The sequence below is a fragment of the Tursiops truncatus genome, chromosome 8 (genome assembly GCF_011762595.2).
Source record: "Tursiops truncatus isolate mTurTru1 chromosome 8, mTurTru1.mat.Y, whole genome shotgun sequence".
In the NCBI taxonomy this organism is placed as follows: domain Eukaryota; kingdom Metazoa; phylum Chordata; class Mammalia; order Artiodactyla; family Delphinidae; genus Tursiops; species Tursiops truncatus.
Window position 1 is genome coordinate 107699713 of NC_047041.1, and position 14673 is coordinate 107714385.

The 14673-nt window shown below is 61.4% G+C and overlaps 2 protein-coding genes across 2 annotated transcripts in view; both read right to left on the reverse strand.

Moving 5' to 3' along the window:
* MUC2 (mucin 2, oligomeric mucus/gel-forming) overlaps positions 1–14673 on the reverse strand; it is a 29422-nt gene that overhangs the window by 864 nt on the left and 13885 nt on the right. The window contains exons 30-47 of the mRNA XM_033861450.1: positions 8336–8557; positions 7305–7631; positions 6836–7020; positions 6292–6466; positions 5576–5823; positions 4841–5024; positions 4324–4549; positions 3474–3652; positions 3123–3192; positions 2904–3004; positions 2760–2791; positions 2110–2287; positions 1791–1895; positions 1522–1562; positions 1191–1313; positions 994–1095; positions 459–587; positions 215–254 (exon numbers count right to left, since the gene is read on the reverse strand). Coding sequence (XP_033717341.1) covers positions 215–254; positions 459–587; positions 994–1095; positions 1191–1313; positions 1522–1562; positions 1791–1895; positions 2110–2287; positions 2760–2791; positions 2904–3004; positions 3123–3192; positions 3474–3652; positions 4324–4549; positions 4841–5024; positions 5576–5823; positions 6292–6466; positions 6836–7020; positions 7305–7631; positions 8336–8557 — 2667 coding nt within the window. The remainder of the gene's footprint in view (positions 1–214; positions 255–458; positions 588–993; positions 1096–1190; positions 1314–1521; positions 1563–1790; positions 1896–2109; positions 2288–2759; positions 2792–2903; positions 3005–3122; positions 3193–3473; positions 3653–4323; positions 4550–4840; positions 5025–5575; positions 5824–6291; positions 6467–6835; positions 7021–7304; positions 7632–8335; positions 8558–14673) is intronic.
* Positions 8640–14546, reverse strand: LOC141279292 (uncharacterized; the record flags this gene model as incomplete). Its single annotated transcript, XM_073807947.1, has 2 exons — positions 14534–14546; positions 8640–14155 (listed from the first exon to the last, which is right to left on the reverse strand). Coding segments are annotated over exons 1-2 (5529 nt in total), but the record flags the coding sequence as incomplete, so codon positions are not given.

A 14673-nucleotide genomic window follows, 5' to 3' on the forward strand; every position in this document is an offset into this window, starting at 1 on the left:
GCTGAGCTCTGTCCTGCTTCTCAGGAAGGGATTCAGGCTTCCTGGGCAGCCCAGGTGATGCCTTCGAACTCAGCGTCCAGCTGAGAGTGGCACAGAGGGGACGGGATTCCCGGGGCACCATCCCCTCGTGCTGTCCTCCCTCCAAGGGGCCCGGGTGGAGCCCGCTGCCAGGCCGCCGCGCCCCGCGCCCCAGGAGCCACCCGCCGGAACTCACATTTCCTGCAGCAGCCATTGGGCATGAGCGTGATGGAGCCCTGGCGGGAAGGAGAAGCAGCTGGGACTCGCAGGCCTCCCCGAGCAGTGACAGCCCCCCGCTTGCCACGGGGGTGCACGCGGCCGTTCCTGCATAAGGGCCCACAGCAGACCCTCCAGGCTGGAGGCTGCTGTCCTGGTGCTGGCGGGCCAGCCGCTCAGGAACATCGGGGACCCCCACTCCCAGCAGTGATGGGCCCGCTCACCGGGAGACAGGTGCTGGGGTCAAAGTCGGGGCAGGTGATGCTGGAGACGGATGAGATGAACTGGTCATGTATCTTCATGCAGCTGAAGAAGGTACAGTTGTTCAGGGGGTCTCTCTTCATGTCCCCGGGCTGTGGGGCAGAGGAGGGTCTGTGGGAGGCCTGGCAGGAGTCCCACCCAGAAAGGCAACTGGAGACACCCCGAACACCCTGCCGAGTGCAGCCCACAGGCCCGGGGCCACCAGGCCGGTGGCACCCAGGAGGGGCCCAGGGACTACCAGCCTGTAGTCCACAGACGGGTCCACAACCTAACCCGCACATCCCGCAGAGGTGACCTGACCTGGAAAGGGTGTCTTTCAGAGGGAGCTGAGTTAAAGATCTCCAGGTGAGACCATCCTGGATTACCCGGGGCGTGGGGGAGGGACAGGGGGCCAAAATCCCATGGCAGGTGTCCTGATAAGAGACAGGACGTGGACAGCCTTGCAGCCCCGGGGGAGACTCAGCCTTGCCCCGGGCGGGGAAGGACAGGCATGTGCACCTTCAGGACCACGCTCTGGCTGCCGGGCTGGTTGATGACGATGCACTGGGTCTGCTGACACTTCTTGCAACACTCGCCGGGGACGTCCACCAGCTCAAAGCCCTGCAGGACACCCGGGCGGGCTGGCATCGAAAGAGGAAGGGCTGCGCGGGGACGGCGGTGGGCGGGCCGCACTTGTCTGGGCACGGGGTGCTTACGCGGTTGCAGGAGGTGTTGCAAGGCACGTGGGTGCAGGAGATGACGTTGAGCTGCGTGGCGTTGTCCCTGCGGTCGGTGCACGTGCAGTTCTGGCACTTGGAGGAGAAGACTGGAGAACCGGGCTTCGGGCACGGGGAGGGAAGGTGAGGCGGGGCCTCCGAGGCACCTGCCCTCCTCCAGGGCACCGCCCCCCATCACCAGCAGGCGAGCTGGGCGCCCCGGGGCCGAGAGCCCCCAGAGCAGGGCCCCTCACCGGGCCAGCCAAGAGCCTGCCAAACCCCATGCCCTCTGTGCACCCGGCCCCACTCCCCGCAGCCCGTCAGGGCTCACCTGGTACTCAGCGTTCCGGAGAACACACACGCCCTTGGGTACTTGGGGGGAAGAAGAGGAACGAAGGTCAGACTGTCCTGCCTGAGCCCACGTGGACGCAGAGCCAGCGGACTGGGCTGGGTGCATCCGCTGGGCAGAACTTGAGCCCCCAGGCAGGGGCCACTTCAGCCCCACCCCCCCACCTCCCCATACCCCCATCACACCACTGCCCAGCCCCAGCCCGGCTGCCCGGCCTAGACCTCCTTCATCTCCCACCCCGGCCCACCTACCACACGAGTAGAAGGGGCAGCACCTCCCAGGGACCATTTTGCTCTTCACCTCGAAGCCCAGCGGGCACGGCGGGGGGTTCTCCCTGCACAGGCTGGTGTTGCATTCTGAAAACGGGGGAGACACCCCAGTGAGCACGGCTGCTAGCTGGTCGAGCCCCGACGCCACCCTGCACAGGGCGGGGGCCTGCAGCAGAGGGACCTGGGGTCTGGACCCCCATGGCCCCACCGACGCCCACCCTCCTGCAGACATGCCCTGAGGCCCCCACCTCCAGAAATCACAGCAGGGCCAGGCCCGCTCCCTGCCCCGCGGACGCCTTACTGCAAGACGTGATGTTGCAGCAGACGTTGGCGGGGTCGACCTCTGTGACAGTGTAGGTGCCTTTCTCCTTGCACTCCACGCGGGGCCTGGGGTGGCATGTCTTGGGCCTGCAGATGATGCCGCTGCCCCCCTCCAGGCAGATGCAGTCCTTGCAGTCGAACTCAAAGTGCTCCCCAAACTGCAGGGAGGAGGGGCGAACAGCGGGAGAGCGGGCGCCGGTCAGCCCGAGGCAGCGCTGCACCCGGCGGCCTGCGGGAAAGCCCGCGCCCTCCCCGCTCTGAGCGCACAAGGCAGGTCCTGGGCCAGGACACTCACATCACAACCAAGACCTGCTCACCAGCGTGTGCACACACAGGCCTGGTGCGGGGCAGACGCGCCACGTGCCTCTGTGGGGCTCACACAGCGTGGAGCTAAAGAGCCAACCACGCGCAGGAGACACGCTCAACACTGCAGACGCCGCCGCAGGTGTAGACAGAGCATGAAATGGCTAGTGGGTGGATCCCCCTGCTAGCTCAGCCTTCCAGGACTTAAATCACTCATTACTCATTATAGCCTCCAAGGGTCCCAGGTTCTCATTCCAACCCATCCCACCTCCCAAAATGCAGGGCTCGTGGGAGTGTCCAGTCCCAGCACCAAGGGTGTCGGCCTACCTCTCTGGGCACGTTGTCGGGCCCCACGCAGCCTAGGAAGGAAGGAGACAGGCCCCGTGAGCACAGCCCCGTGAGCACAGCCCCAGCACGTGGGAGCTGGCCTCAGCCCCAGGGAGGAGTAGCGGCCTCTGGCAGGCAGCCTACCGCACAGGTCCACGCAGACGTCGAAGCCGGGCGCGTAGCTGGTGGTGCCCTTGGGACAGAAGCAGCCTTCCGCCAGGCGTGGGCTGTTTGCCTGGGTGGGGCTGGGGGGGAGAGCATCATGAGACGGCGAGGGGACAGACTGGACGACCAGCCCTGACACCGGCCGGGAGCACGGTCAGAGGGACAGCCCACCGCCCCGACGCATCCACGGCGACTGACCTGGACCTGCAGGTGGGCTCCTCCACGGGACCACAGGCCCGGTACTCGCGGTGCGCCGGGCACGTCACCGCTGCGGGGAGGGAGCAGGAACCAGAGTCAGAGGGGGAAAGCCTGTGTCCCCCACCCTAACCCCCAAGTGACATCGTGCCCAGCCCCTCCCAAACAGGACCCGACACACCCGCACGGGCTGAGCGTGGCCTCAGCCCCCCCTGCTGTCCCGAGCCAGGAGGAGGGGGCCCAGCCCGCCGGGTGCTGAGCAAGGCAGCTCTTCTGGTGGCCTGTCCCCCCACCCCAGTCTGGCTCCCGGCACAGCGCCCAGCAGAGCCCGGGACGGGGCGGGCAGGCACTCACGGCAGGCCCCGCCGGTGCGGCTCCGCCAGTCGACGCAGATGCCCTTCTGGGCACAGAGGGCGGCGTAGGTCTGCAGGCTGGCACACTCCAGGCCTGAGCCGGGCGCGGCGAAGCTGTCGGATGTGCAGCCTTCGTAGTAGTGCCTGGGGGATGCCACAGCGTGGCACGGGGCGAACAAGCTGCGGGTGGAGGGCTGCAGGTCACGGTCTGGCCGGTGCCCCAGCCTCTCTCACAATACCCCCTGCCCAGCACCTCCACCCGGGCTGTCCCCCGGGGCCCGGCTCAGCCTGCACCACCAGACAGATGCCCGTGGGCTGAGGGTGGGAGCAGAGCGGCGGGGCTGGCCTTGGGGTAGGGGGGCCAGCACTGTGGCCCGAGGATGAGGCGCTGTGCTCGGGCCGGAGATGGAAGCTTCGTGTCTAAACGGCCACGGGGTGCCAAGACCCCCCTCCAGCAACACCAGCAGGGAACCTCCCAGCCCCGCCTCGCCCACCTCTGGGGACAAGCTGCTCGCTCCCAGGGATGCCAGCTTTGGGAGCGCCCCCTCTCTGTCTAAGCCCAAATACCCCTCCCCAGCATCAGTCCTGGATGCGAACTCTGTCCCGAGTCAACTAGTCTCTACCCAGGATTCAAGCCCAACCGCCCCTGCACCAGCCCAGGAGGCAGGAGAGATGGGGGGGTCACAAAGGGCACAGGGATGCCTTACGGGCCACTCAGCCCCATGGAAATCAGGAGCCCGAGTCCTGGGCCCCACTGTGACCTCCTTCTGCCTCCCCAGCCCCAGGCTCAGCCCTTGTGGCCTCTTCTCCGCAGACCAGCAGGGGTGCAGCTGGGCCCGGGCCGGGATCACCTGTCCTTGATGAGCTCGCAGAGCGGAGACGGAGGGCGTGTCCCGGTGGTTGTGCTGCTGCCCACCGACGGCCAGGCGGCCGGGCGCTTGGTGGTGAAGCCCCTGTGGGGACACTGCGGCTCCGAGGGGTCGTTCACCACCCAGTGGCCAGCCGCGACCTCGCAGCTGGCAACGGCCTCCCCACCGGGCAGCATGCAGTCATCCGAGGTGCTGTTGGTGCACGTGCCTGTGTCGGCAGGAAGGCCACGTGTCCCTGAGCCAAGCCCAGCCGTCCAGCAGGCTGGGCAAAGCCCCCAGGACCCAGCCCCTCCCAGCCCAGGTCCCCGGTGGCCGGCTGGCCGGGGCCAAGGGCACAGACTAGACTAGGCTCCTACTGGCTTCCCACAGGAGCCCAGCCCAAATAAGGCAGTGGGGGCCTGCACGGCGCTGAGAACCGCAGCCGTGGGGGCAGGCGCCCGCAGCCAGCCGCAGCCCGGACACCCTCCCTGGGGCAGCGCACGGGGGGCGAGAGGCTCACCACACTGGCCCTTCGTGTTGTTGCCGAACCGGTGGTAGGGCAGCCGGATGGAGAAGGAAAGGCTGTCGTAGGAGATGAGGGCACCCAGCTCAGGGATGTCCACCACATAGTTGATGCCTGACTGGTACACCTGCAGCCCGTACTTTCTATAGGGCAGCGCCACGGCCTGCCTGTTGACCTGCACCTGTGGCCGAGACATCTGGGGTCAGGGAAGGCCAGCAGGGCGGGACGAGCTGTGCCTCCGGAGGCACCTGGGGTCACCCTCCCCCGCCTGTCCTCAGGCTGAGTGCCCAGTGCAGGGATCTCTGCCCGTCCCTCTCCCCCTTCCCTCTTCTGATCCTTGTCCTGACTCGTCTCAGGGGCAAGGTGGCAGGGCCGCTGTCCTCAGAGTCCCCTGGAGACCTGGGGGCCCCCGTGCAGGGGGTAGGACTCCCCGGGCCACGGGAACCAACAACTCCGTGCAGTGTGTTCAGGGCCCCTCCCCACTCACCCCTGTCCTCAGGGAGGGGGCTTCTGCCACAGAGACCTGTGCCCAGGGTGGGTGGCAGGGGCATGAGAGGGGGAGGTCAAGAGGTCCCTGAATGCCTCCAGAGGGCCAGACACAGAAATGTGTCCGCTGAGTGCCGCCCTGCCCTCTCCAAGCCTGGCTCTGGGGGAGGAAGCCCAGCCTCCCACCGGCTAAGGGAGCCCACATCAGTGCGCCCCGCCGTGGACACCCTTCCCCAGCCAACGTACCTGCACCCTCATGGGCATTGTGTGCACGGTCTTGATCAGCACCTCCTGGGTCTCATGGCGCACGATGAGCGTGCGGGGGCAGGACACTTGGCTGTCAGTGTCGCAGTGCTGGTTGTCGATGTAGACCCCGAAGTTGCCCATGGTGGGAGTGATCTCCTCCACCAGCACGTACGTGCAGTTGCCCTTGTAGCTGTAGTAGAGCCCATCGAAGGTGACGTAGTGTGGGTCCCCCCAGCCCGTGCAGTAGCCTGCAGAGGGAGCTGGGGTGAGCCAGTGCCGAGCCATGGGCTGGGGGCTGGGACAGGGACAGGGTCAAGGACAGGGACCAAGGGTCAAGGGTCAGGTGGGAAGGGCAAGCAGAAACTGAGGGAAGCCCCGGAGTCTGGTTCCTGGGGCACGTGGGACATCTGGGCCCCAAGAGTGCCTTCCGCACTCAGCCCGCAGTGGCCAGGCCTCGGTTCCAACTCCAGCTCTGCCCCACCCCCACCCCAGGCCCCTCGGCGGTGGCCATGCTCCACCAGGCAAGCCCCTCTCTTCCCCCCGGACCCCTGGCCTGAGATGGGGAATAAGCAGGAGGCGTGAGAAACTGCTCCAAACGTGGGCCTGGCTCTCCGCGGGTGCTCAGCCATCAAAGCCATCACGACAGCCTGGGGTCTGCAGCCCCCACACACACAGTGGGGAGCAGGTGGGGTGGGTCTCTGCAGTGTCGGGCTTACAGTCACACTCCCAGTGCCAGCAGCACTTGTCGGGGTCCTCGACGCGCACAGGCATGAGGCCGTTGGAGCAGGTGGGCATGGGTGGGGGGTCGCACTTCACCTCCACGAGCTCCACGGTGTTGTTGTACTTGCAGATGGCCATGGTGCAGTTACACAGCCACCAGGTCTCGTTCTCCTGCAGGTGGGGAGGGCACAGGGTCAGCGGCACCAGCCTGGCACCCAGGTTCACACAGGAGGGGTGGGCCGTGCAGGCGAGGCCCCAGGTGAGCACCTAAGAGCCCTGCCCAGGAGGCTGAAGGCGAAGGGCAACCCCGTCCAGGAGGGCAGCCAGCCACCTCACTACAGCAAGGGGCATGTGGGAGACAAGGTAGGAGGGCCACAGCAGACCCTGAGCCCAGCAAGCTGCCTAAAGCCTTCGCCCAACTGGGGATGTGGGGCATAGGGGCAGGGGCATGACCAGCAGAAAGGTAGAGCCTGGGGCTTTGGATGCCCAGATAGTGGGGGGGTGTGCCCGAGGGGACAAAAGCCACCCACAGACACAGACCTGTCTGGGAGGATCGAAGTCCAGGCACGCAGGGGGCTTGGTGGTGGGCGGCACACTGGATGTCATGGATGGCTGGGTGGTGGGTGTGGATGGGCAGGACCAGTTGAAGATCTCAAGGGTGCAGTCCAGCGAGCAGTTCACGTAATAGCAGGTGTCCCCATGTGTGCTGTTGTACACCAGCTCACCTGCAAGGGGAAAGACCCAGTCCTTACCCCATCCACACAGGGCTGGCCACCAGAATACCCAGGCGGGTCCCCACAGAGGCCACGAGAGAGAAGCCCACACCACCCTCACTCAGCCCTGATTGGTGGTGGCAGCACACGGGGCTGGCCATGGAGACATCCGCCCGTGCTGGCATCCAGCTTCCCAAGCAAGCACCCAGTTTAGACCTTCAACTGACCCCTGGGCACTGGGAACGCAAAGTCCCGCCAGCCTGCATTGCCTGAGTCAGAATGAAAAGCTTGGATACCTGGGGCATAGTACGTGTCATTTAAATAGCAGCATTCCCTCTGAGTGCCGGTGGTGACTGAGACGATGCTCGTGGTGATGTGGGGCGAGGTTAATGGGATCACCGTAGGGGTGGTCACACTGGAGGTCAAGGTGCTGGTGGTCTGTGGCGTGGGTGGCATGGTCGACGAGTGTCCTATTGGTGTGGAAGCTCCCGTGGAAGTCGTTGACACAGTCGCGGGAGTGGGTGTGGGTGTGGAAGGGGGGCCTGTGGTGGATGAAGGGGGCCCAGTCGTTGTTCCATGGGTGGGAGCGGTCTTCGAGGAGGTGGGAGCCGAGGTTGGCGAGCCTGTAAGAATGGAGGGTGCAGTCAGGGCTGAGGGCGTCCACCCATCGTAGATGCACAGGCGGCCTGGTGGCAAGTGCATGTGGGCAGCTCACTCGAAGGACGTGGTACCTGGCGTGGGAGGCCTCACATCCATTTCCCCAGCCCTCAGTCTCAGGGTTGAGCAGACTGTCAGGGCCCACAGTCTATGGTGTATGTAACAGGGGGGCCACGGGGGTGAGGCACCAGCTCCAGGCAGCACGAGAGCCACAGGACATTGGTCCATCAAGAGAGGCTGACCAGCTGCCCTGCAAAGCCCCAGGGAGAAGTGCAGCTGGAAGAGGGGGGACAGAGGGAGGGTCTCCCATGGCACCTGACTGGCAGCCTCTACTCCCCATGAGGCCACACATGCCTCGGTGGTCTCCCCTCAGGATGGCTTTGCCCACGTAGCCCATCTTACAGCCATAGGCTGAGGGATGTGGGCCACAGGCAGCCATGCCCAAGGAGAGACGTACTGTGGGGTCAGCAGCTTCCTGAACACTCAGCATCGGGACTTGGGGGGTAGGAGAGGCAGGCGAGCCCTCCTGGAGCCTTCTTGGGGACCGCTCTCACTGGGTAGGGTGGGGGGCACCTGTCTCAAGTCCCAAGAGTTGTAAAGCTCCCCTGGCGGGAGAAGGAACGGTAAGCGCATCACCAATAACCACACAAGTTCCATGGTCTCTGTGTACCTGGAGGGGTGGGGCCAGGTGTAGATGGAGAGGGCGTGGTTCCTCCTGTTGTAGTGATGGCTGATTCTGTCGACGCTGGGGTCTGTGGTGTGCTATATGTCTCCACAGTTGTTGGGGCAGTGGTCACAAGCGTGGTAGATTCCATGGAAGAGGGATAGGTGGACTGGGAGGTTGGAGGGGAAGACGTAGGAAGAGATTTTGATGTGCTGCTGGTAGTGCTAATGTTGGGAGGTGGGGTTGGAGTCTCTGTGGATGTGGCAGTGGTCGGGGAGGGGATTTCTGTGGTGGTGGATGCTGGAGTTGGGGCCTCTGTTATGGTGGGTGTAGATGTTGGAGTCCCGGTGGAGGTGGTGCTAATGGTGAGGGTCGGAGTGGGAGTCACCGTGGACCTGGTGGTCAGTGGTGGTGTTGGGGTCACTGTCGTGGTGGTTATTGGTGTTGGGGTCTCAGTGGTTGTGATAGTGGTGGGGATTGTCTCTGTAGTGGTGGTGGTCGGAGTTGGAGTCCCAGTTGAAGTGGTGGTGGGTGCTGTGGTTGGGATCTCTGTAGTGGTTGGAGTTGGAGTCCCTGTTGAGGTGGTGCTGGGAGTCTGAGTTGGAGTCCCAGTTGCAGTGGTGGTGGGTGTTGTGCTTGGGGTCTCTGTAGTGGTCGGAGTTGGAATCTCTGTTGTGGTTGTGCTGGGGGTCGGAGTTGGAGTCCCAGTTGAAGTGGTGGTAGGTGCTGTGGTTGGGGTCTCACTAGTGGTTGGAGATGGAGTCCCTATTGTGGTTGTGGTGGGAGTTGGAGTTGCAGTCCCAGTTGAAGTGGTGGTGGGTGTTGTGGTTAGGGTCTCTGTAGTGCTTGGAGTCTCTGTTGTGGTTGTGCTGAGGGTCGGAGTTGGAGTCCCAGTTGAAGTGGTGGTGGGTGTTATGGGTGGGATCTCTGTAGTGGTCGGAGTTGGAGTCTCTGTTAAGGTTGTGGTTGGGGTCGCAGTTGGAGTCCCAGTTGAAGTGGTGGTGGGTGTTGTGGTTGCGGTCTCTGTAATGGGTGGAGTTGGAATCTCTGTTGATGTTGTGCTGGGTGTCGGAGTTGGAGACCCAGTTGAAGTGGTGGTGGGTGTTGTGGTTGGGGTCTCCGTACTGGTTGGGGTTGGAATCTCTGTTGTGGTTGTCGTGGGGGTCGGAGTTGGAGTCCCAGTTGAAGTGGTGGTGGGTGTTGTGGTTGCAGTCTCCGTAGTGGTCGGAGTTGGAATCTCTGTTGTGGTTGTGCTGTGGGTCGTGGTTGGAGTCCCAGTTGAAGTAGTGGTGGGTGCTGTGGTCAGGGTCCCTGTAGTGGTCGGGGTTGGAATCTCTGTTGTGGTTGTGGTGGGAGTCGGAGTTGGAGTCCCAGTTGAAGTGGTGGTGGGTGTCCCAGTTGGGGTCTCTGTAGTGGTCAGAGTTGGAATCTCTGTAGTGGTTGTGGTGGGAGTTGGAGTCCCAGTTGAAGTGGTGGTCGGTGTTGTGGTTGGGGTCTCTGTAGTGGTCAGAGTTGGAGTCTCTCTTGTAGTTGTGGTGGGGGTCGGAGTTGGAGTCCCTGTTGTTGTGGTGGTGGGTGTTGTGGTTGCGGTCTCCGTAGTGGTTGGAGTTGGAGTCACTGTTGAGGTGGTGCTGGGGGTCAGAGTTGGAGTCCCAGTTGAAGTGGTGGTGGGTGCTGTGGTTGGGGTCTCACTAGTGGTTGGAGTTGGAGTCCCTATTGTGGTTGTGGTGGGAGTCGGAGTTGGAGTCCCAGTTGAAGTGGTGGTGGGTGTTGTGGTTGGGGTCTCACTAGTGGTTGGAGTTGGAGTCCCTATTGTGGTTGTGGTGGGAGTTGGAGTTGCAGTCCCAGTTGAAGTGGTGGTGGGTGTTGTGGTTGGGCTCTCTGTAGTGCTTGGAGTCTCTGTTGTGGTTGTGCTGGGGGTCGGACTTGGAGTCCCAGCTGAAGTGGTGGTGGGTGTTGTGGTTGGGCTCTCTGTAGTGGTCGGAGTTGGAATCTCTGTTGTGGCTGTTGTGGGGGTCGGAGCTGGAGTCCCAGTTGAACTGGTGGTGGGTGTTGTGGCTGGGGTCTCTGTAGTGGTCGGAGTTGGAATCTCTGTTGTGGTTGTGATGGGGGTTGGACTCGGAGTCCCAGGTGAAGTGGTGGTGGGTGTTGTGGTTCGGGTCTCTGTAGTGCTTGGAGTCTCTGTTGTGGTTGTGGTAGGGGTCGCAGTTGGAGTCCCAGTTGAAGTGGTGGTGGGTGCTGTGGTTGGGGTCTCACTAGTGGTTGGAGTTGGAGTCCCTATTGTAGTTGTGGTGGGAGTTGGAGTTGCAGTCCCAATTGAAGTGGTGGTGGGTGTTGTGGTTAGGGTCTCTGTAGTGCTTGGAGTCTCTGTTGTGGTTGTGCTGAGGGTCGGAGTTGGAGGTCCAGTTGAAGTGGTGGTGGGTGTTGTGTGTGGGATCTCTGTAGTGGTTGGAGTTGGAGTCTCTGTTAAGGTTGTGGTGGGGGTCGCAGTTGGAGTCCCAGTTGAAGTGGTGATGGATGTTGTGGCTGGGGTCTCTGTAGTGATTGGAGTTGGAATCTCTGTTGTGGTTGTGATGGGGGTTGGAGTTGGAGTCCCAGTTGAAGTGGTGGTGGGTGTTGTGGTTGCGGTCTCCGTACTGGTTGGGGTTGGAATCTCTGTTGTGGTTGTCGTGGGGGTCGGAGTTGGAGTCCCAGTTGAAGTGGTGGTGGGTGTTGTGGTTGCGGTCTCCGTAGTGGTCGGAGTTAGAATCTCTGTTGTGGTTGTGCTGTGGGTCGTGGTTGGAGTCCCAGTTGAAGTAGTGGTGGGTGCTGTGGTCAGGGTCCCTGTAGTGGTCGGGGTTGGAATCTCTGTTGTGGTTGTGCTGGGTGTCGGAGTTGGAGACCCAGTTGAAGTGGTGGTGGGTGTTGTGGTTGGGGTCTCCCTACTGGTTGGGGTTGGAATCTCTGTTGTGGTTGTCGTGGGGGTCGGAGTTGGAGTCCCAGTTGAAGTGGTGGTGGGTGTTGTGGTTGCGGTCTCCGTAGTGGTCGGAGTTGGAATCTCTGTTGTGGTTGTGCTGTGGGTCGTGGTTGGAGTCCCAGTTGAAGTAGTGGTGGGTGCTGTGGTCAGGGTCCCTGTAGTGGTCGGGGTTGGAATCTCTGTTGTGGTTGTGCTGGGTGTCGGAGTTGGAGTCCCAGTTGAAGTGGTGGTAGGTGCTGTGGTTGGGGTCTCACTAGTGGCTGGAGTTGGAGTCCCTATTGTGGTTGTGATGGGAGTTGGAGTTGCAGTCCCAGTTGAAGTGGTGGTGGGTGTTGTGGTTGGGCTTTCTGTAGTGGTTGCAGTTGGAGTCCCTATTGTGGTTGTGCTGGGGGTCGGACTTGGAGTCCCAGCTGAAGTGGTGGTGGGTGTTGTGGTTGGGGTCTCTGTAGTAGTTGGAGTTGGAATCTCTGTTGTGGCTGTTGTGGGGGTCGGAGCTGGAGTCCCAGTTGAACTGGTGGTGGGTGCTGTGGTTGGGGTCTCACTAGTGGTTGGAGTTGGAGTCCCTATTGTGGTTGTGGTGGGAGTCGTAGTTGGAGTCCCAGTTGAAGTGGTGGTGGGTGTTGTGGTTGGGGTCTCACTAGTGGTTGGAGTTGGAGTCCCTATTGTGGTTGTGGTGGGAGTTGGAGTTGCAGTCCCAGTTGAAGTGGTGGTGGGTGTTGTGGTTGGGGTCTCTGTAGTGCTTGGAGTCACTGTTGTGGTTGTGCTGGGGGTCGGACTTGGAGTCCCAGCTGAAGTGGTGGTGGGTGTTGTGGTTGGGCTCTCTGTAGTGGTCGGAGTTGGAATCTCTGTTGTGGCTGTTGAGGGGGTCGGAGCTGGAGTCCCAGTTGAACTGGTGGTGGGTGTTGTGGTTGGGGTCTCTGTAGTGGTCGGAGTTGGAATCTCTGTTGTGGTTGTGGTGGGGGTTGGACTCGGAGTCCCAGGTGAAGTGGTGGTGGGTGTTGTGGTTCGGGTCTCTGTAGTGCTTGGAGTCTCTGTTGTGGTTGTCGTGGGGGTCGCAGTTGGAGTCCCAGTTGAAGTGGTGGTAGGTGCTGTGGTTGGGGTCTCACTAGTGGTTGGAGTTGGAGTCCCTATTGTAGTTATGGTGGGAGTTGGAGTTGCAGTCCCAATTGAAGTGGTGGTGGGTGTTGTGGTTAGGGTCTCTGTAGTGCTTGGAGTCTCTGTTGTGGTTGTGCTGAGGGTCGGAGTTGGAGTCCCAGTTGAAGTGGTGGTGGGTGTTGTGTGTGGGATCTCTGTAGTGGTCGGAGTTGGAGTCTCTGTTAAGGTTGTGGTGGGGGTCGCAGTTGGAGTCCCAGTTGAAGTGGTGATGGATGTTGTGGCTGGGGTCTCTGTAGTGATCGGAGTTGGAATCTCTGTTGTGGTTGTGATGGGGGTTGGAGTTGGAGTCCCAGTTGAAGTGGTGGTGGGTGTTGTGGTTGCGGTCTCTGTAGTGGGTGGAGTTGGAATCTCTGTTGATGTTGTGCTGGGTGTCAGAGTTGGAGTCCCAGTTGAAGTGGTGGTGGGTGTTGTGGTTGGGGTCTCCGTACTGGTTGGGGTTGGAATCTCTGTTGTGGTTGTCGTGGGGGTCGGAGTTGGAGTCCCAGTTGAAGTGGTGGTGGGTGTTGTGGTTGCGGTCTCCGTAGTGGTTGGAGTTGGAATCTCTGTTGTGGTTGTGCTGTGGGTCGTGGTTGGAGTCCCAGTTGAAGTAGTGGTGGGTGCTGTGGTCAGGGTCCCTGTAGTGGTCGGGGTTGGAATCTCTGTTGTGGTTGTTCTGTGGGTCGTGGTTGGAGTCCCAGTTGAAGTAGTGGTGGGTGCTGTGGTCAGGGTCCCTGTAGTGGTCGGGGTTGGAATCTCTGTTGTGGTTGTGCTGGGTGTCGGAGTTGGAATCCCAGTTGAAGTGGTGGTAGGTGCTGTGGTTGGGGTCTCACTAGTGGCTGGAGTTGGAGTCCCTATTGTGGTTGTGATGGGAGTTGGAGTTGCAGTCCCAGTTGAAGTGGTGGTGGGTGTTGTGGTTAGGGTCTCTGTAGTGCTTGGAGTCTCTGTTGTGGTTGTGCTGAGGGTCGGAGTTGGAGGTCCAGTTGAAGTGGTGGTGGGTGTTGTGTGTGGGATCTCTGTAGTGGTCGGAGTTGGAGTCTCTGTTAAGGTTGTGGTGGGGGTCGCAGTTGGAGTCCCAGTTGAAGTGGTGGTGGGTGTCCCAGTTGGGGTCTCTGTAGTGGTCAGAGTTGGAATCTCTGTTGTGGTTGTGGTGGGAGTCGGAGTTGGAGTCCCAGTTGAAGTGGTGGTGGGTGTTGTGGTTGGGGTCTCACTAGTGGTTGGAGTTGGAGTCCCTATTGTGGTTGTGGTGGGAGTTGGAGTTGCAGTCCCAGTTGAAGTGGTGGTGGGTGTTGTGGTTAGGGTCTCTGTAGTGCTTGGAGTCTCTGTTGTGGTTGTGCTGAGGGTCGGAGTTGGAGTCCCAGTTGAAGTGGTGGTGGGTGTTGTGGTTGGGCTCTCTGTAGTGGTCGGAGTTGGAATCTCTGTTGTGGCTGTTGTGGGGGTCGGAGCTGGAGTCCCAGTTGAACTGGTGGTGGGTGTTGTGGTTGGGGTCTCTGTAGTGGTCGGAGTTGGAATCTCTGTTGTGGTTGGAGTTGGAATCTCTGTTGTGGTTGTGGTGGGAGTCGGAGTTGGAGTCCCAGTTGAAGTGGTGGTGGGTGTTGTGGTTGGGCTCTCTGTAGTGGTTGCAGTTGGAGTCCCTATTGTGGTTGTGATGGGGGTCGGACTTGGAGTCCCAGCTGAAGTGGTGGTGGGTGTTGTGGTTGGGCTCTCTGTAGTGGTCGGAGTTGGAATCTCTGTTGTGGCTGTTGTGGGGGTCGGAGCTGGAGTCCCAGTTGAAGTGGTGGTGGGTGTTGTGGTTGGGGTCTCTGTAGTGGTCGGAGTTGGAATCTCTGTTGTGGTTGGAGTTGGAATCTCTGTTGTGGTTGTGGTGGGGGTTGGACTCGGAGTCCCAGGTGAAGTGGTGGTGGGTGTTGTGGTTCGGGTCTCTGTAGTGCTTGGAGTCTCTGTTGTGGTTGTAGTGGGGGTCGCAGTTGGAGTCCCAGTTGAAGTGGTGGTAGGTGCTGTGGTTGGGGTCTCACTAGTGGTTGGAGTTGGAGTTCCTATTGTGGTTGTGGTGGGAGTTGGAGTTGCACTCCCAGGTGAAGTGGTGGTGGGTGTTGTGGTTGGGGTCTCTGTAGTGCTTGGAGTCCCCATTGTGGTTGTGGTGAGGGTTGGAGTTGGAGTCCCAGTTGAAGTGGTGGTGGGTGTTGTGGTTGGGGTCTCTGGAGTGGTCGCAGTTGGAGTCTCTGTTGAGGTTGTGGTGGGGGTTGGAGTTGGAGTC